Source organism: Hyperolius riggenbachi, chromosome 1 (genome assembly GCF_040937935.1).
Source record: "Hyperolius riggenbachi isolate aHypRig1 chromosome 1, aHypRig1.pri, whole genome shotgun sequence".
NCBI classification, from domain to species: domain Eukaryota; kingdom Metazoa; phylum Chordata; class Amphibia; order Anura; family Hyperoliidae; genus Hyperolius; species Hyperolius riggenbachi.
Window position 1 is genome coordinate 575,542,430 of NC_090646.1, and position 26,364 is coordinate 575,568,793.

General features: G+C 42.9%; 1 protein-coding gene across 2 annotated transcripts in view; it reads right to left on the minus strand.

The window, feature by feature from the left end:
* The window catches only part of VCAN (versican), a 156,225-nt gene that overhangs the window by 79,376 nt on the left and 50,485 nt on the right, over positions 1-26,364 (minus strand). For both annotated transcript variants that reach the window (XM_068247930.1, XM_068247934.1), the window contains exons 6-7: positions 15,009-15,296; positions 1,775-3,700 (exon numbers count right to left, since the gene is read on the minus strand). In XM_068247930.1, coding sequence (XP_068104031.1) covers positions 1,775-3,700; positions 15,009-15,296 — 2,214 coding nt within the window. The remainder of the gene's footprint in view (positions 1-1,774; positions 3,701-15,008; positions 15,297-26,364) is intronic.

Sequence of the window (26,364 nt, forward strand, 5' to 3'; positions counted from 1 at the left end):
AAATAGCTTTTAAGCATTTTACAATTGAAAAAAGTACCTAAAAGTAGGTAGAAAGAGTACTATCAAAATTATTTTAAGTATTTTCTTGCTTGTTGGTGGCTTAAAAGGCATTTTATAACAAGGTGTGGAGCTTGGAAAAAACTCAGGAGAAAAAGTGAATTGCATATGGGACTATGGGCTTGATTCATTAAGCTGCACTGTTAAGCAGCACACCTTAATGTGAAGGAGTGGCCGCTAATGTATGCCTTACATAGCAGCGCTTCTTTAGGCGCGTGCCTTCCTTAGATAGGAGCGTGCCTTCCTTAGGAGCGTGCCTTACTTAGGGCTTACTAAACATACTCACATAATTTACTTAACATAGTTACTATATATTGAAAGGCACGCTCCTATCTAAGGAAGGCACGCTCCTATTTAAGTAAGGCACACTCCTAAGGAAGGCACACTCCTAAGGAAGGCACGCTCCATACATAGCAGCGAGCACTGCTATGTAAGGCATGCATTAGCGGCCGCTCCTTCACATTAAGGTGCACTGCTTTAGCAGTGCAGCTTAATGAATCAAGCCCTATGTCTAAAAAAAACCATACAGCAATCACAGGAAACCACAGGAGAAAGGGTACTAACTTTTTTTTAAATAGTTCAGTACCAGACAGCTTTACAAACTATCAAGAAAGGTACACAGTAAGTTATGGTTCTTTGCTCATCTATCTTTAAACACATATTTGGCCGCTATTCAAGTTTTCTCCTAGGTGATATTTTTCCACATTGGCTATCATACATAAAGCATTTCCGCATGCGGAAATGCTTAATACCGGTGACTTTACCGACCACTCTGCAAAATCCCCATTCATAAAGGCTATTTCCGCATGAAAAGCTGACAGAGCGATACATTTCCGCCTTGTGCGGAGTTTTTCTAGATTTATCTAGAAAAAGTTACAAACACGTCCATTCATAAAGATTAGAGCAAGCGGTATGCAGAAGGAAAATACCGCTTGCTCGACAGTAGCGATAGGCGGGTGGAATACGTGTAAATGAATGGGACGGACCTCCCAAGCAGCATCAGACAGAGGAGCGCACGGAGGGAATCGGGCAGCTTTTATCTTTCCGCATGTCTTCCGCCACGCTACCGCCAGCTTCCTCCAGAAAACCTCCGCACTTCTACCGCAACAGGCAACTTCTTTATGAATGACCACCCAGAAGTCTTAAGTACCGGTTGCGGAGAAGAACGGTGTTTTCCCGCACTACCGATTGCACCTTTGTGAATGATAGCCATTGTCCATAAAATCCCTTGAAAGCCAAGCAAGAAAATACTCAAAATACTTTTGATAGTATCTAAAAATAAGACATACCAAACTTATTTTGAATGTTTTCTTCCAAGATGGGTGCTTGAAAGGTATTTTACTAAAAAGGTTTGAAAGTATCTCTTTGGAGAAGACTCAAGACAAAAGTGAATAGGATACTGGCTAATGTGAGGGAAGATCTATTGCACGATGCACGTCAGCTAGTGGAAACTGGTCCTAAAAGCGGACACCAATAAAAGCCTGTTTTAACAATTTTCCAATTTTCATATATGTGAACATTTGGTTGGAAGAGCTGTGAATATGGATTCTTTGCCTATAAACTTAACCATGTAACAACATAGTATAAATCTCATTCCTCTAATATAATGGATGCTGAACGACTCGTGCTCATCTTGCCTTTTACAATACAAAAAAAAATCCTACATATTTTCATAAAAATATACTGTAGATAATAACGAAAGAATGGAACAATGTACCTGTTTCATTGTCTGGAAGGTGGACAAGGATGACATTGATATGTTGAGGTATTTGACTGCTCTCATCAGATGACTGTATTGGAGATGAACCAGTGGAGTCACATGGGGGCTCCTTTGTTTGCTCTGCACTCCCACTTGTTAAATATTCTGAATCAATGTCCGCTTCTGTCTTCTTACTCGTTAGATCAGTTTCAGTTGTAGCTCTCACTGTAGCAGTAGATTCGCCAATCACTATTGTATCTTTAGTTGCCTCCTCATCAGGCTCTCTGTCAATCAAAACTGGTTTTTGAGTGCTAGATGGCATAGGCAATGTTGTAGGGACTGCTGCAGTCTCTTTTAGTACAACAGTTACATCAGTTGCCTCAATGCTTGGAAGTTTCTCGGTCACCACAGATGATACAACGTCTTCTGCAGATCCTTCAGCAGTATCATCAGGTTGAGTTGGGACTTCAGCAGGAATTTCTGCTGAAGGAAGAGGAGGTGTGTCTTCAGTCTCTGTTGGTCTTTCAGTTTCTGGTTGTACATCTATGATATCCTTTTCAGTTTCAGTGTCCACTACTGCGGAAGTCAAGTGGATGGGTGTAGTTTCCTCTTTAGAGGTTTCAATTTCATCAGGGGTCTTGGTGGGAATTTCACTAATTGGCCTGTGTGAGCTTACTGTAGTTGCAATATCCTCAGGAACTGTAGTTTCACCTTCTGGGGATTTTTCAAAAGGTGTTTGTGTAATTGGTTTCTCTGGTTCCGACACTTTAGTCTGAATGTCTTCTTCAACCATTCCTGAACCTTCGGTTTTCTCATCTGGGTAAAGAGTGCTTGTCAAAGCCGCTTCAGTCACAGAATCTATCAGTTGCAAGGGTGGTTTTTCTGTTTCATCCTCAACATCAACTGATGTTTCTGGCTCATCTGGCTTGGAAGTAGAAGTTGCCGCAATTAATAATGGAGATTCTGTTTCTGCAGGGAGGCTAGTTATCGGGTCTTGCTTCTGGACAGACACAACTGTTTCAGTTTCTCTTTCAGATGTCAATGGTGATTCTTGTTCAGGTTTGCTGGTAGTATCTAAAGGTTCCTTTGGCAATATGACCTCTTCATCAGTGTCTTCCTTCTCTTTGTGAGCAGAGGTAGCTGTTTCAAATGCTGCTGTGGTTTCATCAAGGGCAGGAGGTGTGCTGGTGTCTAACTCTTTGAACACCGTAAACACATCAAGCTTGGACTGTACACTTGAAGCTTCTGGTTCTTGTGGGGTCAGAGATTCCCTAGTTGTTGCACTAGCCTGCTCATAGCTTATTCCTGCAACACTGTCAACATCAGAGCTGTCAGGAACCTCTGGCGCTAACGTAGAACTAACAAAGTCTGTAACTTGAGCAATATGATGTGGAATAATAACCGTTGGGATACTTTCTGCACTTTTGGCTTCCATAGTTTCTTGTAAAGGCGGAGAGCTTAGATCTTTTGCTACGGGAGAATGTGTCGATATTTCTGGTGTTTCTCCATGGACAGTATGATCAGGTGCTTCTTGACTATCTTTCTCATCAGTTGCTTCTGGGATCTGAGAAGGTGCTAGTGTGTCTGGAGGAAGAGAAACGTCTCCTTCAGTAGTCTTTGAAGTTGAAGCTGCAACTTCTTCTTGCTGATATGCAGCCTGCTCTGTTTTGGTAGCCTGAGGGATGACCGTGGTTTGTATTTCTACTAATAATGCTGGAGGTCTTTCAGTAGACACGGATGGCTGGCTTTGAACATCCTCCACAGCACTGGTTTGTACGGTAGGTTGCATCTCAGTTTTCTTTGTATCTGGTGATGCTGTAGGTACAATTGGCTTGGGAGTCACCCTCACTGGCTGTACCTCTATTTTTCTTAGTATGCTTTGCGTAATGGCTTCTGTAGGTAATATCAGCTTGACAGAAACAGATTCAGTAATATTCTTTTTATCTGTAAAGGCAAAACATAAAATTTAATTAAAATTAGGCTAAATTGTGCTGTTTATTGTGCATTATTTTCCAGTCCATTTAAATATACAGTACTCCTAACCTATTACAATAAATGTGAAATAAAGTTGGTTTTTATTATGTAGTCTCGCTAGCTTGTAAAGGCTTCATGCCAAAATATTACTTAAAAATATACAATATTCAATGGTTTCCTTATTCTCAAGACGTATTGCCAAACAGTTATACTTTTATACTGCATTTCTTAGTTTTAAATAGTAATTTCCTGTTCTTGTAAACTGTCTCGAATCATGTGGTAAATACCTGTGGCCCTTATAGATAGATTTATTTTGCTTTTACATTTATCTATGCTGGGTTGTTTTCACAACATATCATAAATTAGTTGTACCATAAATGTTGTGGATGTTATTTCAGGTTCCAGCTTAACATACAAGTCACTAGAAGCATGTTACGCAAGAAAATACTTATCTGGTATACAGACAACCAAAACGCAATAATATTTTATAAAAGAAGCTTTGAAAAGACATTGAAACAGAAGCAACATATATGTATTGGTTATGAAATATATCAAAATTCTTGTCAGGACTCAACAGCAGACCAACAGTGACAAAATAGGTCAAGGTAAGTAAATAGGTAAGTAAAGGTGTGTACACGTGCACTATAACTGTTGCTGATGGGGATCAAGACTCAATCCATAGGGTCAACAGTTCTAGGCATAAACTCATACAGACGCATCCCTTGGCCGCAGCCAAGCAATGTATATTGTTACTATGTGAAGGAAGGACGGCGATGCAGGGCACAATGGAGCAGCAACCAATGTACTCAACCACCGCTGTCGCCAAAAGTTCCAGCATGTTGGATCTTTAGGCGACCTCACACCTTAGATTCTCACATGAAATGGCCCCAATAGCTAGCATGTTTAAAAATCTTTAGTTCTCTCTACACAGGCAGATAATATGGTCATACAGTGTACACACTGTAGTCAATAAAAGATTTTAACCACTTTATCCACCACTACAGTATAGCTATGAGGACGTAGATATACTTCTTGTAGCTGAAGCACAGCTGTGCACAGTTGGGCATTGCTCCTTTGCACGCCTCCAGCATTATCTCATGCAGCACTAATTGATGAAAGGAAATAAATGTTCCCTGAGCCAATAAGCGATTTTTACCAGTGAAAATATTTCTATTTTCTTAGTTCAAAATGAAAAATACACACTGTGGCATTATTTCAGGATCAAATATCCTCACCATAAATTTTGACAGGAAAATAATCTAAGTTTTGTGATAAATGGTAGAAATAGCCAAACAAAATTTGTGTTTTTTATCCAAAGTAGTGCTTCTTATTTTTAAACTGGAATTGATAATATGAGAAATAATGTGTTTTTTTTCTATTTTTCCTCCATCTTTTTCCCATTAAAATGCACAAAATAGTTTGTGAGAAAAAATGCCATACAATCAAAGCATATATATATATATATATATATATATATATATATATATATATATATATATATATATATATATATGTATGTATATATAATTTAATTTAGGTGTCATAAGTATGGATAAAGTTACTGCTTATTAGATAAGGACATAGCTAAAATGTCAAAACTGCTCTGGTTCATAAAGAAATAAGGTCTGGATGTGAAGTGATTAAAGGAAATGTAAGGGGAAAATTAAAATGTCATTACATTTCTGAGCATTCAAAGAAAGAGATTTCTCCAACAGCTCCCCCTGTTGGAGAAATCTCAGTTCTCCCATCTCCTATGTTGTTTAGATGTGCCTCTCAGAAACAAAGAAGTACTGCACCCTTACCACACACACACATTGAGACTTTGTTCACATCTAAAATTGAAATCGCTGATGGCTGCGTTAGCAATTTTGAGAGTGTTTTTTTTCCCCACCCGGCGCTTACCTGCGTGCTATGATTTTGTGTAAGGCACTTTTGCAGAGCGATTTCTTTTTTCACTTTCTGACGCAAATCAGGAAGTGAACTCCTTGACCCGGAAAAGAATGAATACAATTTATTTATTCTTAAAAGCGTGAACACAATCGCCACACAAATCAATTTTGTGAGCGTTTTGCAGTTTACCAAAACTTTCCATTGTAGCAAAATCGCCCTAATGGTGCCCATACACAATACAATAAAAACGTTCAATTTTCCTGTTTATTCGATCCTAATGGTCGAATCGAATGAAAGTTGAATTTTTTTTTTCGATCAAGAAATTCGAACGATTACCCCGTTTTTCCGAGAAAAATCTGATCGGACAAGCTGGAAAAATCTTTATATTCGATCTAACTGAATAATCGAACTAAATTATCTAAAATGAAAAATTGTACCATGTATGGCCACCATGAAAATGGTACAGGCAGCACTTTGCTGAGCGGTCAGAAACAAACCGCTCAGATGCGAACATTCTCATAGGGAATCATTGCACAAGCGCTTTTAGGACGATTTTAAAAATCGTCGGCGCTTAAAAAAAAACGCAAAATGCCTTAGGTGTGAACAAGCCCTTAAACCCATTTTGGCTGGCAAAATCATCATTATTATTTTTGGTTTTATACCTGCAAGCACACAAGTGCATGTAAATAAACTGTGGAAGACTGAGAGATGATTCCAGCATGCAGCCAATATATTGTTATAGCTTGCTTAAACCTGCACTGCTTATCATTCTGCACCTTCTCAGTCAGAACGTTCCTGCTGACATCCAGATGTTTGTGATGTCATTCCAAGATTACAAAACTGTAAACTATGAGGGCGCGCCACCATCCATAAATGTTCCAAGAAGAAACCTCCTTCAATTTATCACAGCGAAAGGTCAGCTATAAGGAAAACCCAACATTTCAATGTCGGATCTTCTACAATAACAACACGTTTCGATAATTCAGATCAGGAATGACACCTGCTTCAATAATTCAAGTAAAAACAGAAAGTTTAGAGGCTGCCCAGCAGTAATTTATTTTCCAATGATCTTGGTTGGGATAGATACTTTAATACTGGGAGGGACACTTAGAAGATTTGGTTCAAATTATATTCAGGTGTCTAAAGAAGAGTAGATCATTGAGTAGATCATTGGCCATATGCTACTTGTAGGCATACCTCATAGGTTGCAGATAAGTGACCACCACATGTTATTTGTAGGCATACCTCATAGGCTGCAGATAAGTGGCCATATGTTACTTGTAGGCATACCTCATAGGTTACAGATAAGTGGCCATATGTTACTTGTAGGCACATCTCATAGGCCGCAGATAAGTGGCCATATGTTACTTGTAGGCATACCTCATAGGCTGCAGATAAGTGTCCATATGTTACTTGTAGTTATACCTCATAGGCTGCACATAAGTGGCCATATGTTACTTGTAGGTAGTGTTGGGCGAACAGTGTTCGCCACTGTTCGGGTTCTGCAGAACATCACCCTGTTCGGGTGATGTTTTCGGCCGAACACCTGACGGTGCTCGGCCAAATCGTTCGGCCACATGGCCGAACTAAGAGCGCATGGCCGAACGTTCCCCGAACGTTCGGCTAGCGCTGTGATTGGCCGAACGGGTCACGTGGTTCGGGCCCGAACGCGCTCTGATTGGCCGAACGGTCACGTGGTTCGGGTAAATAAATATCCGAACCACGTCATATCTCCTCCATTTGTCTGTGGGTTTAGCTTTGGGTAGGCAGGCAGCGTAGTTCGCTCTCCAGCCACGCTAGCCAGGGCCCCCCCAGTCATTGTGTGTCGCTGCTGGGAACAGTAGTACACCGCTCGCTCAGCCACACTATATATAGCATTGTTTACTACCACTGTGTACCTCGCTCAGCCACGCTATATATAGCATTGTGTTTTCTGACACTCTGTGTACACGGCTTAGCCTGGCTATATAGCATTGTGTGTACTGCCACTGTGCACCTCGCTCAGCCACGCTATATATAGCATTGTGTTTTCTGACACTCTGTGTACACGGCTTAGCCTGACTATATAGCATTGTGTGTACTGCCACTGTGTACCTCGCTCAGCCACGCTATATATAGCATTGTGTTTACTGCCACTCTGTGTACACGGCTCAGCCAGACTATATAGCATTGTGTGTACTGCCACTGTGCACCTCGCTCAGCCACGCTATATATAGCATTGTGTTTTCTGACACTCTGTGTACACGGCTTAGCCTGACTATATAGCATTGTGTGTACTGCCACTGTGCACCTCGCTCAGCCACGCTATATATAGCATTGTGTTTACTGCCACTCTGTGTACACCGCTCAGCCAGACTATATACCATTGTTTACTGACACTCTGTGTACACCGCTCAGCCAGACTATATACCATTGTTTACTGACACTCTGTGTACACGGCTCAGCCTGACTATATAGCATTGTGTGTACTGCCACTGTGTACCTCGCTCAGCCACGCTATATATAGCATTGTGTTTACTGCCACTCTGTGTACACGGCTCAGCCAGACTATATAGCATTGTGTGTACTGCCACTGTGCACCTCGCTCAGCCACGCTATATATAGCATTGTGTTTTCTGACACTCTGTGTACACGGCTTAGCCTGACTATATAGCATTGTGTGTACTGCCACTGTGCACCTCGCTCAGCCACGCTATATATAGCATTGTGTTTACTGCCACTCTGTGTACACCGCTCAGCCAGACTATATACCATTGTTTACTGACACTCTGTGTACACCGCTCAGCCAGACTATATACCATTGTTTACTGACACTCTGTGTACACGGCTCAGCCTGACTATATAGCATTGTGTGTACTGCCACTGTGTACCTCGCTCAGCCACGCTATATATAGCATTGTTTACTGACACTCTGTGTACACGGCTCAGCCAGACTATATAGCATTGTGTGTACTTCCACTCTGTGTACACCGCTCAGCCAGACTATATAGCATTGTGTGTACTGCCACTGTGTACCTCGCTCAGCCACGCTATATATAGCATTGTTTACTGACACTCTGTGTACACGGCTCAGCCAGACTATATAGCATTCTGTGTACTGCCACTCTGTGTACACGGCTCAGCCAGACTATATAGCATTGTGTGTACTGCCACTCTGTGTACACCGCTCAGCCAGACTATATAGCATTGTGTGTACTGCCACTCTGTGTACACGGCTCAGCCAGACTATATAGCATTGTGTGTACTGCCACTCTGTGTACACCGCTCAGCCAGACTATATAGCATTGCGTACTCTGCCAGTCAGTGTGTATATTGCTGGGATCAGTAATACTCCACTCACCGCCAACCACTATATGAGCTCACCATGAGTTCCTCAGAGACCTCCGCTGTGAGCAGCACTCCCAACAACAGCAACAGCCAACGCCCCACGCAAGCTATAACATCCACCCCAGCAGCCAGTGGTCAGCAGCAGCCCTCTCCGGAGGAGAATGTTGTGTCCATCGGTCCGTCGCCAGAACGATTAATGAGGGCTGCCATTGAGGAGATGATGGGGCCTGATGTGGAGGAGGAGGTCGGGCTCAGGCCAGCATCCCAAGTTAATGTTGAGGACGATGAGGGGTCTGTGTCTGGGGATGTTGGGGTGGCAGAGGTGGTGGGTGGGTCAGACTCAGGAGAAGAGTTGTATGATGAGGATGATGATCGGGACCATCTGTATGTGCCTCAGAGTCCGACCCCGGAAAACATGTTGTATCGTGTGTTTAGGTACTAAAATCTGCGTTCTCACTTCCCAGTACTGCCCGCAGTGCCCGGGTCCACGGATCCATATAATTTTTTGGGCAGCACTATCAAACTGTGGTACTATGAGTGAGTTGCCATGGTCCTTCTGTGCTGCCTGTCACACTCACCGTCTGTCTGCAGATGGATTGTTCAACACAGCTACGCCATCTGACATGTAGTCCTGGACCTTGACCATCTTCTCTAGGTGATTGGTGTTGGAGGACGTGGAACTGCCCGATTGCTGTTCTGTGGGCTGCTGCATGGGTGTCAGAAAATGTTCCCACTCCAAGGACACTGCCAATACCATTCCCTTTTGGGCACTAGCAGCAGCTTGTGTTCTTTGCTGCCCTCCTGGTCCTCCTGGGTTTGCTGAAGTCAGTCTGTCGGCGTACAACTGGCTAGAGAAGGAGGAGGATGTCAATCTCCTCTCTAAAGTCTCCATCCTCAAGGGCCTGCTGGAATTGTTCCATTTTTGACCTGTCTGACACTTTCTTCAATCAGTTTTTTAACATTGTGTTTGTATAAACTGGGTATAAACCCAGTAATTGGTGTTGTCCAGATTCCAGAATAATGAATAATAATGAATAGTGAATAATGCGCGGGCCGCGTTCAATGCAGTCTAGCATGAATTGAGCCATGTGTGCCAGAGAGTCCTGCCAGACTCCTCTATCTTCATGTTCTTGTAAGCGTTGTGATTGTTGTGATGCACCATATTCGTCACCAGCATCACTTTCTTCCTCTTCTGCTGTCCTTTCCCGCTAAATTGTGGAAGTCCAACGTGCACCGCTCTGTCCCTCGGCAGTGGGGGCATCCAATTCCTGCTCCAACTCCAGCTGTTCCTCGTCCTGTTCTTTGTCATAGCTGGGACCAGCGTTTCCTGAGGCAGGTTGCCTGATGTTGGTATCATCACGCTGATCGTTTTCATCTTCAGAATCCCCCACTTGCATCATGCCAGCGGTTTCCATCTTCAACATTGATTTCTTCAGTAAACACAGCAGTGGTATTGTAATGCTGACTGTAGAGTTGTCACTGCTCAGTCACGCAACGTGGATTGCTCAAAATTTTGGAGGACTTGGCAGAGATCCAACATGGTGGCCCAATCAGATCCACAGAAGCTTGGTAGCTACTAGCTGCTGGAATGCGCCTCGGCACTGCGCAAAAGCGTGCTAGCATGTGCAGCGTAGAATTCCAGCGCGTAGGCAGGGACATCACCCAGCGAGCGATGGTGCGCTAGATTGAAGCGCTCCTGCATCTCTTGGTGAGTCCTTCAGAAGCGGTACTGGACTTTTAACAATGTTTTTTTTTTTTCCTTCAACAGAAGATCTGCCACGTTGGAGTGAGGAGGACGCCGCCGACCCCGACACCAAGCTGAACCCCGGCGAACTCCAAGCAGAGGATCTTCAGGAACCCTCAAGGCTTTGAGCAAGCTGAGGAGGATCAGCAGTCCCGACGAGACCTCTCCTCATATGCGACTGAGTGCAGTGGAGCTCCCCAGAACAACCTCTCAGTTGTCACTTTGTCACTGGTCACTTTGTCACTTTGTCACTTTGTCATTTTGTCACTTTGTCAGTTGTCACTTTGTCACTGGTCACTTTGTCACTTGTCACTTTGTCATTTTGTCACTTGTCACTTTGTCACTTGTCACTTCTCACTTTGTCACTTGTCACTTTGTCATTTTGTCACTTGTCACTTTGTCACTTGTCACTTCTCACTTTGTCACTTGTCACTTTGTCATTTTGTCACTTGTCACTTTGTCACTTGTCACTTTGTCATTTTGTCACTTTGTCATTTTGTCACTGGTCACTTTGTCACCTGTCACTTGGTCACTTGTCCAGATGATCTCGGTACACCTCCTGAGATTCAAATTCCTGCACACATTGCTCTGGGATTTGGGTGTGATGAATGATGCATCTAACTGGCCACCGGAGGCAATTAAGGCCTTCAAAACATTGAAAGCAGCTTTCTGTTCCGCCCCCATTTTGCGTCATGTTGAGTTGTTGACGTCATGTTCATCCTCGGCCTGGCCTTGCATTTCAGTGCGAGGTGCATTTTCCACAGAAAAAGGTTGTGAATCCGGGCACAACATTTGTGGCTGTTCCATTGACCTTTCACAGGTAGAAGATTGTGGGGGTGGGAATAGCTCCTCCGAATAGCCCATTGTGTCCTGAAAACTACTCATTGCATTGCTTTGCGCACACATTTTTTTGTCCTCATGCAAGGCCTGAGTTGCACCTGAAAGCGTGGCCTTCTCCTCCTGCGCCTCCTCCTGTTCCATCACGTCTGCTGCTGCTGGGTTAGCGTTGACGCCCGGTCCCTGTTTATTGAACCTCTTATCTTTATTACATTTATGACTGCATGGCGGTAAAAAGCATGCTATCCGCACGCTTCTTGTCCTCATGCAAGGCCTGGGTTGTTGTGTCTCAAAAAGCATGGCCTTCTCCTCCTGCGCCTGCTCCTGTTCCATCACGTGTGCTGCTGCTGCTGGGTTACCGTTACCGGTCCCTTTTCCTGGAACCTCTTCTCTGTATTACATTTATGACTGCATGGCGACAAAAAGCATGTTACCTGTGCAAAGAAACATGACATTTTCCACATTTAAAAGACAGTTTTTCCTTTGAAACTTTACAATCAATTTTCTCAAAAACTATAAGCTCTTTTTCAAATATTTTTTTTCCTCTTGTACCCACTCCCAAGGTGCACATACCCTGCTAATTTGGGGTATGTAGCATGTAAGGAAGCTTTACAAAGCACGAAAGTTCAGGTGCCCATTGACTTCCATTATGTTCGGAGTTCGGCGCGAACACCCGAACATCGCGGCGATGTTCGGCGAACGTTCGCGAACCCGAACATCTAGGTGTTCGCCCAACACTACTTGTAGGCATACCTCATAGGCTGCAGATAAGTGGCCATATGTTACTTGTAGGCATACCTCATAGGTTACAGATAAGTGGCCATATGTTACTTGTAGGCATACCTCATAGGCTGCACATAAGTGGCCATATGTTACTTGTAGGCATACCTCATAGGTTACAGATAAGTGGCCATATGTTACTTGTAGGCACATCTAATAGGCCGCAGATAAGTGGCCATATGTTACTTGTAGTCATACCTAGGCATTATAAAATAAATTCTTAGGCCACTTTAATTTAGATATTTTGAATTATTCCTTGTTGAAGAATTGATGAAGTATATTATATTTAAATATATATTCACAATAGAATATGGGTATGCAAATTTAAGGTCATAATTTCACTGATAGTCAAGAGATGATTTAAAGGCTTAACATTATGAATAGGCAAGGAAAAAAGTTGCTATTAGAGATAGGATATTATCAGTAAAAAAGCATTGTGAACTGTGGTTTCAAACTGTATTGGCAGGGATTTGGGGAGGGGCGGAATTATGATGAGTATCAAGCAGGGCCGTGCCGAGGCAGGAGCGAGAGAGGCTCCAGCTTCAGAGCGCAGTGTAGGAGGGGCACACAACTCACTTAGCTATCATTCCCTTTTATGTTTGAAGCAGAGAGAAATAAGAAATGGGATACATGGCAGTGCCTGCAAACCAGATAGCTAAAGATTAAGTTATTGGGGGGTTTGGGGGCTTTGGGGTGCCTCTTAGGCTAATAGCAATCAGTGTGTGAGGGCTGGGCAGGGAGGGATGGAGGGGCGCACTTTGGTGTCTCCACCTTGGGTTCTGGAGGATCTTGTCCCGGCTCTGGTATCAAGCACGAGAATGGATAATAATGATGTGTAGTCAGGGTGGTTTACCAAGGAACATTACCGAAAGATAATAGTAGGGGAAAAAAATCTATAAAGTTAGGAGAGTCCATAAAACTTCTAATTTCCATTAAAAATAAAACCCCTTCCACTTCCTGTTAATCCCTGTTTTAGCGTAAATGCTAGTTTAGGCATAAGTGTTATTTCTGCTAAAAGGATGACCAGATGGAAATCTACCAATCATCCCTACTCAACACTAGTTCTCACACTTCCAGTGTAACATAACAAAAAGGTACATAGTTTCCCTACAGGTTCATCATTTTCAGGATGCTTTTCTATTCAGATTTCTGAAACCATAAGGACTGCTCTAACTACAGGACTTAGCAAATGAACAAAAATCAAGAAGTTCCATAAAAAGGGCATGCATTTGTTACTAGTCTAATATTATAGCTGAACCAAATTTCAAACGTAAATATTAAAGGCATTTATTTAGTCGTCAAGGGAGGAGTGGAAGGCTTTTACTGTTAAACAGCTGCAGAAGGTGACATCATTCCTCTTTGTTAACATCTGGTTCACAGGCCTTAACTAAACCTAGTGTAAATGATAGCACAATAGCACTTTTTTTCCAGATAGTGAACTCTTAACATTAAAATACAGAGATCATATTAGTTTTGAAGTAGGTTATTTTTAAATGCTGATTATTTACACGTTTTGTAAATCAATGTGCTCAGTAACAACATTCAGACTTACAAGATGGTTGAGGATCAAAGAATATCCAATCAAGGGTGAAGAGATACAAGGTCAGGATTAGAACCACAACCAGTGCAAATAAGGATACAGGCTTTGATCCTACATGTTGCCAACATGTGCTCTGCTTTCATACTGACCAACATTAAAAGATCTAACATCTAATTCTTCATTTTACCACAATAGGGAAGGACTGGCATACACCTCTACAGGTGGCTGGATATGCAGGTGTGGCCACAATCTGGGCAATGCAGCAGTCCAAATTTGGACTCACCAGGGAAAGTGCCCTGGAGACAGTTTCAATGGGTAAAATAATAGAGGTTGGTTAAGGAATATAACTCACCAGCCCGCTTTTGTTTGAGCAGAGGGTGACCATCAGACCATCAGATGCAACTGACCTTCAGAATCCTGATTTAAAAGTCTAACAAGATTCTTGGGTTTAGGAGTTGTGCTTCCCCACTCTAACTTAAAATAAAAGTGTACTATGCCAGGGAAATGCCTAATAAGGAAAAAGGGGGAATTATTTTAAAGCAGAGAGGCCATAGGGGCAGATAATGTCTTCTGATGATCATACAACAATTAAACACAATCAAACAGAGTTTCCAAATAAGTGGATAAGTCAAGAGCATCTTTCCAATAATGAATCAGTGACCCATGGCAAACATAGGCTAGGCACTAGTCTGCCCCATCTGGGTCAAATGCAGATGTAAGTAAATTGATTTATTACCTCTCATTAAAGCTTATGTGATATTTAAAATTGGGGTAATTTCTTAAGTCAAAAATGCCTTTGACCAACCCCCCCCCCCCCCCCTCCCTCCCCAGCACCACCACCACTAGATTATCCATGGATTTCTGTAATGGTGCCCATACATGGTACACTTTTTCATTTTGTTTTAATTAGATACTTTAGTTCGATTATTCCGTTAGATCGAATATACAGATTTTTCCAACATTGCCGATCAGAGTTTCATTGAAAAAACGGGATAATTGTTTGTTTTCCTTGATAGAAAAAATGATTGTTTTTGACTTTCATTCGATTCGATCATTTTGGTCAAATGAACAGGAAAATCATGTATGGGCACCATAAGGTTTCCAAGAAATGGGTTATAAGTGCAAATAAAAACAAAAACAGATTAGATATATGTACTTACTTTGAATACAGTAGGCAGTATACTTCTCCTTTTGCTGAGGAAAGTACGTCTGATTGCTGAAGCGATATTTAGTCCTCACCCCAAGAAGTCCCCCGCCACACTGGGGTCGTGCCAAGGACACAGGATAGCGCACACTACCGTCTGAGAGCCATCCATAGTCACACTGGTCAAAGCCCTGTCTCCAAGCAGAATACAAGTCTCCTACGGTCGCCAAGGCAGAATTCTTTTTCTCGCATTCTACTTTGGCTTCCTCAAATGTCACCTTTTTGGGAAGATGGAATAGGTCACCTGAAAAAGGAGAGCTTGAGAATTAGTGGGTCTGGAACAAGAATGCAGAAAAAAAAAACACAGGTAGGGTAACCATAATAATAAAATACACCGCTGCAGGTGTCATGTCATATCATAGTGAGGATTGCTAAAAGGCCATCATCACGCATAAGCCTGTGATACAGTGATGACAGTTACATGACTGTTATGTCAGTAACCTTATTGCAATCCTCACTGTGGTATGCCATGGCACAGCTGAGAGTTGGAAACTGCTGCCACCAAATATCATAATCTGAGAAGGGGCTTACCCCATAATGTTACATAATATTAAAAGTGATCCAAACTAAAACTAACCACATACATTATGCTGTACATATTCTATGGTACAAGCAAATTACTATGTCTTATAATACAAATGTATGAGAAACTGTAAAATTCACGTGTGGTTTGCGAATTTTCAAAATCAGGTTCACCACACATCCAATGAAAGTCAACGGAGAATCACACTATTTCTAAAATTGACATTTTTCCTGTTTGCGTTTTCGAATGCTTGAAAAAAGCTTACTTCTTGCAGCATACATTTGCACATGGCATACAAATTCCCCATGATTTTCATTAGCCATTCTGAAAATACGCATGTGAAAATATGTATACGAGTGCACATTTTAATGTGAAAAAATGTCCACAATGATATGTTTAAACCCTGCCTAGGCAGTGCGGTCTATTAACAGTCTGCACAGATTTTAATGTAAAAAATATTCCAAGTTAGTTATGGAATCACTGGTGCAATATTATAATATGTACATTGCACTTAAAAGTGCTCAACAAGCAAGACAAAATCTAACAAATGTTTTTGTATAGTTTTTTCCCTTTTACTTGCTATGTTGCACATGAGTCACAGGAGTTTTAATCACTGACTAAGCTATTGCTCTAAAACATGTCTGAAACCCCTGGCCAACCACATCAACACCAACAAAGACATGTTGTATATCTGAGGCATTCTCTAAATTAAGTGCTGGTAGTTGAGAGTGGTGCACTGATCTGTGAACATCGGCTACACCTTCATATTGTGGACTGACAAAAGGGAGCAATGTTTGAAGCAAGCACTGCGGTGATCAAAAAAGCTGTTCCAACTATTCTCCAGACTTATTTTATTAACAGAAAGCAATGTGGCTTGGCATACTAAAAAGCCATCCTATATGCTGTCTTCTAGCCATTTTGTCACTCCAGGCGAGAAAATCTCTGTAGACTCCCCACCCCTGTGGCCCCCCCACCCATGAAAATAATCGTAATGCAGCAGCATTTCACCAGAAAATAATTGTAATGCGGCAATATTTCCACAGAAAATAATCGTAATGCGGCAGTGTTTCACCGGAAAATACATGTAAATGCGGCAGCGTTTCAACAGAAAATACTCAATGTGGGCAGCGTGTCACCAGTAAATACACATAATGTAAGGCTGCAGAAGTGAGCTTACGGGCTGCAGTGAGTGAACTGGCGCGGCATCTATTAGACGCCGCAAGCCTGTTCACCACCAGGGAACACATCATCTGGTGGGGGGTGACTGCGGTCCTCCCTCGCACAGCACTGGCACAAGGTCAGAAGGAGGCACAAAGGGGGACAGAAAGAGGCACAGGGAGACAGAAGGAGGCAGATGGGGACAGAAAAAGCCACTGGGAGAGAGCAGAAGGCACAAAAGGCCTCAATGGGACAGAAGAAGGCGTGGGGACAGAGGTGGAACATGGAGACAGAAGGAGGCACGCAGGGAGACAGAATGAGGCATAGGGGGACAGAAGGAGGCAGAGTGGGATTGAAGGAGGAACAGGGGTGCAGAGGACAAATAAAGGCAAAGGGGACATAAGGAGGCAGAGGGGAACTGAAGGAGGCACATGAAGACAGAAGATCAAAGGAGGCACAAAGGGAGACTGAAGGTCAAACATGGGGTCAGACATGGCACAAGGGACTGAAGGAGGCACAAGGAAACAGAAAGAGGCACAAAAGAGACAGAAGAGGGCACAAAGGGGGAAAGAAGGATGCACAAGGCACAGAGGTGGCAGCTGCTTGCAACTTACACTAAGTAGATGCAGCAGAAGCAAGTAATAGAACATCCACAGGGACGAGGATTAGTCCAGGATGGGGCTTAATTTGGGGAGGGGCTTAATTTTGCAACATGGTTCCCCCCAGAACCAATGGTACTCCAGGCAATAGCCTGTATTGCCTATGCCTAGAGGTGCCCCTGGCTGTCCTACTTGTAAAGAATACTTTACATCACTCTCGTTTGTCTATTCCTGGCTTTTCTAAGGGCTGTTGTACACCAAGAGTGCTTTAAAAAAAAAAAAAACACACTTTGAAAAGTGCTTTGCTAATGTGTCTGTATGGGATGGATCGCACCAGAGTGATGTGATTTTTTTCCCAAACGCAAACTCAGGTCCTGAAGCATTTCCGAGGCTCTCTGTCCTCAGGAGTGCCCCAGGATGAATTAATTTGCTGCAATGGCTGCAAAACCTTTAGCTAGCACCAAGCTAGCTAGTGCAAGTGTCTGGCACCCCCCGCCTTCCCCCCCGATCTCCCCGTTTATACATTACCCAGCTTGGATCCAGCGATCGTGCAGCCTCCCTGCACAGCTCTGGTCTCTATGGGGAGGATCGGGTTTGCGTATGACGTCATGATGTCGGCGATGGCATGACATCATATGCGAATCTCCCCATATTGAAGACCGGAGCTGTCCGTGGAGGCTGCACCGATCACTGGAGCCAGGCTGGGTAATGTATAAACTGGCTGGATCAGGGGATCGGGTGGTGCCAGACACTTGTACTAGCTAGCCTAGTGCTAGCTAAAGGTTTTGCAACCATTACAGCAAATTAATTCATCATGGGGCACAAAGTAACAAAACCTCCTGAGCGGCGTAACGCTCCGGAGGTTAATGTTTAGGAAAGTGAAAAATCGCTCTAAAAAGCGCCAGAACAGAGCGATTTTCCAAGCTTTTTTTTTTTTTTTTACAAAAGCTGTTTACTTCCAGATCTACTGTACAAAAATTTAAAATTGCTACACCAAAACGTTCCAAAAATCACTAGGCATAACTAGTCGCTAGGAGCATGCCTAGAATCCCTTAGTAAAATCTCTTCTAGAAAAACGCTTAGCGTTTGCGATTACGCCAGCACCTTTAGGTGTGCACCAGCCCTAAGAAGCATATTGGACCCAATCCAATTCACCTATTCTCCTGAGTTTTTTCCAAGGTGATATGTTCACACCTTATTAATAAAATCATTTTGACAGCACTTTTTCACCTACTTTTTGGTACTTTTTAAGTTGCAGAGTGCTGAAAGGTCACTTTAAACTCAGGGTGAATAATATCACCTAAGAGAAAACTTAGGAGAAAAAGTTAGTTGGATCGGGTCGCTTAACAGTGTTTCAGATTAAATTAAAGAACTTATTGAGATCAAATATTTGCTAAGGATACCCAGCGCCTATCACTGAACTGGTGGAAGCTCAAGTTCATTTTTATATTGATGTCATCACCATCTTCCCACCACCACCAGCTGCCATTCAGTAATGAAGATTGACCTATCCATGAGTTGCTTTTAAACAAGAATATGGAGAATCCTTTACAACTGTGGCCCTATTATAATTGTATGGTTACACCACTGCAATGTGCCATAATGCCATCAGCTCCCATTTTGTAATTTCTCCATATGATGGGATATCATTTCATTGCTGTAACAATGCAATATGTGACATGATGAGATAAATATGTGTATGTACAGTACAAAACATATTAATAACCAGGCTGTTTTACTTGCTTTATTTTGCTGCCTGAAAGAGTTAATTTTTAGACATGGAAGTGACAGCTTCTGTCTTGTTGGTACCTTGTTGGGAATATAGTAAACATCACTGATAAGCAAATTACAGCCATAAAAGCTTTCCTGGCAGAATACAACTTCTCAGGGCAGGGAGAGATACAATACATGAACTATTGACTATTTCCTAACTCTGGGACACTTAATAGGCTGCCACCGATTAGAGACAGTAAAACATTCAACCTAATTTGTAAATGTTTAAATATAAAAGAAAACCCTGGGATAGTTAAAAAAAATATCATGTTTAGTAATAGGAGGATAAATATAATTGTTTATTTCATCAGTTTATTTTCACCTCAGGTTCACATTATAGTTCCTCTTTAAAGGACTACTGTAGGGGGCTAGGGGGGAAAAGAAGTTGAACTTACCTCGGGCTTCTAATGGTCCCCCGCAGACGTCCTGTGCCTGTGCAGCCAGTTTCCGCTGCCCCGGTCTCCGCTGCTGGTTCACTTCCAGAATTTGCAACTTTAAAATCATAAACCCATTGCACGTCAACGCTCCCACTGATGTCACCGGGAGCAGCCTGCGCAGTCGCTCCTGGTAACGTCAGCGGGAGCCAGGACGCAGGAGCAGTGGGTTTTTTACTAGTTGCAAATTCCTAAAGTGAACGGGCGGTGGGTACCTGAGCATTGTTGACTGGCTGCGGGAGCACAGGACATCTGAAGGACCATTAGAAGCCTGAGGTAATTTCAACTCTTTTCCCCCCAGCTCCCTACAGTAGTCCTTTAGGTGTCTTTTAATAGCATAATTTGGGGATCCACACTCGTCAGAGAACAGTGGGTGGGCAGGGGGAGTCTGTTCTCTGAGACGGACTCACTTGGCAGGTCAGGAAAATCCCATTTAAAGGATATTAAACCATTATACACTCCACACCTCTGCTTTAGCAATGATTTTTTTAAGTGACCCTCCTAACTGTAATAAATTGACAGTTAGAGCTAACTGTCATCACGTCTACACTTGTGGTTAAATAGACAAGGAAAATATGACATCAAAATGTGCTTTTAGGAAGCAGAGCTGCAGCCCCGATTTCCTCATATGAACCACATACACATGTGTTGTGGTTACACTTCTGTGTGGAACTGAAGCATGCCATGACTATGATCTCATCTCATGCCTCAAGAGAAGACTATAGCAGCTTGTACTTAAGTCCTGTCTTGTCATATTATATAGCACTGCTCTTTGGAAACACCCAGGGGCCAAGAATACAAACTTACGTCTCTAAGTTACTCTAACGCAAGCATGTAAAAAAAAAAAGTGATATTGGTAAATTATGACTTCCTGAGAAGTCATAGTTTACCCTAGGAGAAGGGGAGGAGCAAATCTTCAAATGTTTTTCTAGCTGGATCGCTGAGTAACTCAGCAAAATCAGCAAGGCACAATAAAGCTTAGAACACATATGCGATGCAACCTCACATTGTAACTCTGTCATTCCAGTGCGGAGAATGGAAACCATGACAGTGTTTATGTTACAGACAATAATGCAGTGTGTGTTAAACTTGGCAGCCTTCTCCATCCAGGCTGAAGTCAGCAGAGAGAGAGAGTGCCCAAAGAATTGACAGGATTTTCCTGTGCTGCCTATATGCATGTTAGTATTGAAAGAAAAACACCTGACTATTTAAGGTTTGGGTTTTTTATGGCTGTTAAATACCACAGACTAGACTTATGAGCCAGGTTCTCGGCTCCAGACAAAGGCTGATTCAAAATCATCTCTGGAAAGCACTAGACGCTGTCTTATTAGCCTGTTCTTCAAAAGTCTGTCAAACCTTAAGCTTCTGGCGTTAAACCCCCGCTTTCATGTCTCCTTATTAAAATTATCCCACCTGTTTAGGTTGCCTTTCTGTTTATCCCAAAGCATATAGGCACGGATTGTGTGGTGCCAGGAGAGTATTAGCTAGACAGTTTGCAAATTGAAGTCATGTTAAATGCCCTGCAGTTTATAGATTCGCTATATGTTTTAGGCAGCATACATTTTCCGTTACTGAAATTCACAGGCAAGGTTTTCGAGGCCAGTAGGAGAGGTTACAGCTTTCAGTGCTGAAAAATTGTAATATGTCCCTCTACTATTTATGTTAAAGTGGACCTGAACTCTTGCACAGAACAGAAGGAAAGGAAAGAGAAATTGTTTATATTTAGAGAGTTCTCTAGTTCTCTCGAATTCCCCCTCATTCGTGACTAATCGCAAGCTGTAATTTGATCTCTTAGCTGTGTCAGCTGGCTGCCATGGCAGAACAGCTAACTGGTAAACACAGGATGTTAACAATATGTCTTCTTCCATGAAAGCAGGAGGTAGACACACTGCAGATTTATTGCAGGATTTGTCTCAGCTATAAGCGCTTTTCTGAGCGCTTTTTAGCCATCAGCGTTTTCTGAGAACTTTTTTAAAAAAAACGCTCCCATTGACTTACAATAAAATTGACTTACATTAAAATCGGTATTTGAGTTGAGGAGAACGTTTGTGGGGTTTCTCTCGGCATATTACAACCTCCTACAGCCAGAAGGCAAGGCTGTTATATCGCTGGAGCCGCCAGTATAGCGCATTGGTTATGGTGAATTAGGTAATTTATGCACAGATTATGCATATTTGTCAATTTACACATATGTGTACCAAAGGGGACATGTGACATGATGAGATAGACATGTGTTCCATTTTTTCTTTTTCACATTCAGGTGTGCAATTGACAGTTTCTCCTCATTTGAGACTTGGTTGGACTACAGTGTAACCCTCGCGGATAAGAAATTACAGCAATAACACTCTTGCCTGGAAGGGAACAGCTTCAGAGTGCAGGGGGGATAGATTAAAAAAGGTCAATAGTTCATATATTTTAACTCTGGAACGCAAGTCTGAGTCACTGAGCATAGACAGTAAGGCCTAGTGCACACCAGAGCGGTTCTGCTGCGATTTGCGATCCGCTTGCGGGTGCGGATCCGCTAGGGTAATGTATTTCAATGGGCTGGTGCACACCAGAGCGGAAGGCGTTTTGCAGAAACGCATACTCCCGGGCTGCTGCAGATTTTGGATTGCGGATGCGTTTCTGCCTCAATGTTAAGTATAGGAAAAACGCAAACCGCTCTGAAAAACGGCACTCCAGAGCGGTTTGCCAGGCGTTTTTTTGTTGCAGTAGCTGTTCAGTAACAGCTTTACTGTAACAATACATGAAATCTACTACACCAAAAACGCTTCACAAAACCGCAAAATGCTAGCTGAAACGCTGCAGAAAAAGAAGAAAAAGCGTTTCAAAATCTGCTAGCATTTTGCGGATCTGCTAGCGGTTTTTGGTGTGCATCAGGCCATAAACATGAAATCTTAAATAAAATTTTTGAATATAAAATAAAAACGTTAGATTCTAAAAAAAGTGGTACCGTAATTTTTAGAAGTAGGAAAATAGGTACAATTGTTTATCTCAGTTTATTTTCACCTCTGGATCACTTTAAAGCAAACTTGTAATTTTCCAGAGGCTTCCCATGTCCTGCTGCAGATCTCCACCACTGCCCAAGACCCTCTGAAAGTTCATGATCACACTGCGCAGGCGCACTGAAGGCCCATTCCTGCTAGTGCCCAGTGGAAAAAGCCATACACTAACAGCTACATGCTACTGCACGGGCATGGGCGTCATGTGCCTGTGCAGTGTGGTTACGCTCGTAAACAGACAGCAACACAACCTCTCCGAGAACCTCTTGTCAAAAGAGGTGCGGGCAGAGGAGTTCTAGTGCTGGAACAGAGAGCTGGAGGGGGATGCAGGAAGCCACTGGATTATCCTAAGGAAAGTACCTGCCTTGGGCACTTTTTTCCATACAGGCAATTTTTTCTCATTACGATTACATCTTTTTGAATTCTGAGATAAAACAGGTGTTAATGGCACCAAAGAGGTTTAAAAGGAACCAGAGACGAAGCACCCTCATGTATTTTACCATATATATGTATGTATGTATGTATGTATGCAGATGACACCCAGATCTACCTCCACACCCCTGACATATCCACCACTACCATGGACAAGGTCTCCTCCTGCCTATCCGCCATCTCCTCCTGGATGTCCGCTAGGTTCCTGAAACTAAATCTAGACAAAACGGAATTTATGATCTTCCCACCCCGGCCATCCACGAACCTCCCAGATGTGCATGTCACTGTTAACCACACTACCATTCGCCCTACCTCTCAAGCCCGCTGTCTGGGTGTCACCCTGGACTCCGCACTCTTCTTCACTTCCCACATCCAAAACCTCACAAAGTCCTGCAACTTCCACCTTCGTAACATCTGTAAGATTCGCCCTTTCCTGACCTCTGCCACCACCAAACTCCTCATCCATGCCCTCATAATTTCCCGCCTTGACTATTGCAATGCCCTGCTGTCTGGTCTCCCTATGACCCGAACAGCCCCACTGCAGTCCATCATGAATGCGGCAGCCAGAATTATCCACTGCTCCCATCGCTCCACCACGGCAGATCCCCTCCTAGAATCCCTCCAATGGCTTCCTATCCAGTCCAGAATCAGATTCAAGATACTGTGTCTGACCTACAGATCTGTCCACAAAACCTGTCCAACCTACATTTCCGATCTTACTCAGAGGTACACACCTAGCCGCTCACTCCGCTCTTCCAATGAACTTCGCCTAACCGCCCCCCCCCCCGCATCACCCAGTCCCATGCACGCCTCCAGGACTTCTCAAGAGCTGCTCCAACACTATGGAACTCCCTACCTCCACCCATTAGGGCAGCCCCCTCCTTCAACATCTTCAAGAAAGCCCTCAAAACTCACCTTTTCACTCTGGCCTACTACCCCTCACAAGTGCTCTAAACCTACAGCTGAACTCTGGTCCCCTACCATTCGTGTCCTTACCTCTCCCTCTAGATTGTAAGCCTTTGGGCAGGGTCCTCCTCCTTTTGTGTCCTACCTGATCTGGCACCTCCATTACTGTGAACCCATGCTATGCATCTGAGTGAACATAACTTGCCTAATCTCCATGCTTCATCCAGTGACTGACTAAGCATTACCTTGTACTAATACTGTGCTGTGTGATCTGGTTTTCTTGTATTCCTGTATTGTCATATTGCTGTATGTCACCCCTAAATATTGTCTGTAACCTAAATTAATGTTCAGCGCTGCGTAATATGTTGGCGCTTTATAAATACAATAAATAAATAAATATATCAGCGGGAACATTATAGAAAACACCTACCTTGTTATCTGTTTCATTCTGCACTGCACAGCTTGTTTCTAATCAGCTCTGATAAAATCCCCGACTGAGCATTCCGTCTGGCTTTGCTCAGGAATATTTATAGCTGAGTCTGTGTTCTCTCATGCCTTTTCAAGCCCAAGCCTGCCCCCTGCTGGCTCTGCTCAGGAATCATTATAGCTGAGTCATTATAGCAAAGCCAGACTGAATGCTCAGTCAGGGATTTTATCAGGTCTGATAAGAAATAAGCTGTGCAGTGCAGAATGAAACAGAAAGCATGGTAGGTGTTTTCTCTAATGTTACCACTGATCTATATGGTAAAATACATGAGGGTGCTTCGTCTCGGGTTCACTTTAAGCTCCATAGCATTAGGACCATCATATTATCTCCAAGAAAAAAACTAACTCTAGGAAGCTACTAAAGGGCTTTTATACTTAAGTGTTATAATTTACTAGTAGCATCAGCAGCTCACTGAACACTAGTGATGATCATAATCTTCTAATTACGATTACACTAAATTGTGCATTCATTTTTGCAATCATGGCCATATGTCATTACGATTTGGATATTCAATTGATTTCCTGTAATCCATTTGAAATTCAGAGGCGTATCTAGAGGGGTGCAGGCATGGCTTGTGCCATGGGCGCCACAGCACCATGGGCGCCATGGCTGCCTCCTCCTCCCTCATGCTTCACCACCTACTACTGCGGGATGTCTCTCAGGCATTTGTACCTGCTCTTATACTGGAGGACATCACTCACTACCTATACTGGGGGGGTCTACTTCTACTGGGAGACACCTGCCAAATCTATACTGAGGGAGTTACCTATACTGTGGGGAACCTCTATTTACCTATACTGAGGGACTACTTATACTGGGTGGATACCTCTTACCATGTATGCTAAAGAAGGCTACTTATACTGGGGGAGACATCTCTAACTATGTATTCTGGGAGGGCAACGTAAACATGGGTCTACTTATACTGGGTGAACTACCTTTGGCTACCTATACTAGGGTGCTACCTCTGGTGGTTACTTTTACTTGGGAGTTAACTCTAGCAACCTATACTGGGGAGACTTGTATCATTGCAAGAAGAGAAGCTGTTATTATGGGACAAGGTGGTCTGATGGGTGGAGGGGGGCGCAATTTCAGTGTTTGCCATAGGCGCTATGTCACCCAGATACGCCCCTGTTGAAATTTCACATAATTTTCACCTAATTTTGGGCCAGTTTTAGCGGTTAATATCAAAGCCCCCATACATGCTGTCATCACCAAAATTCCTAGCTATGTTAAGGGGAATAGTGGTAACAAGTCAAAAAATGTTAGTAGCAGTTTTAGTGACGATAGCATGTATGTGAGCTTTGCTATTAAGGCCCGGTTCACATCATTTTTTGTGGAGCCAGCTATACGGATTCACCATCAGGATCATTTAAAAACTGTCTGTTTTCTATTCGTTCCTATGTAGCTGCAAAACCCTTTCGTTTCCATTCCGCTAAGCTAAAAGGTCTGGAAAATTGGTTCCTGCAGCATTTCTTTTGTCCGTTCAGTGGAACGGATCACGGAACCGGATGACCGGACGACCGGTTCCATTGGCAAATGCAGATGTGAACCAGACCTTACCCCTAAAATCGGTGCAAAATTAAGAAAAAGTGCAAAGTTACAGTTCCTGATTACAGTTTCAAACAAAATTAATTAGGATTTTCCCAAAATTTTGCATTTTGATTTTGCATCATGATTGTGAAATATGATAATGTGAAATCTGTGCTCATCTTTATCGAACACCCTTAGCCATTCCCAGCAGTGTTCATCCATCTGGGAGGTACAGGTTGTATTCCAGTATAATGGGGAAGGCCCAGAATTTTTTCTTGCAAAGCCACCCTAGAATGAACCTGAAGTGTACCTTATATGGGGCCTACATATTTTTACAATAAACATACGGTAATAAATAATAGATTCTGGTGGCCGTTGCAGATGAGTTTTATTTTGTGCAGTGGAGATTAGCCACAGGCAGCACTATCAGTACTAAGCATTTTAGATTCCAAATTAATGCTGCCCTTA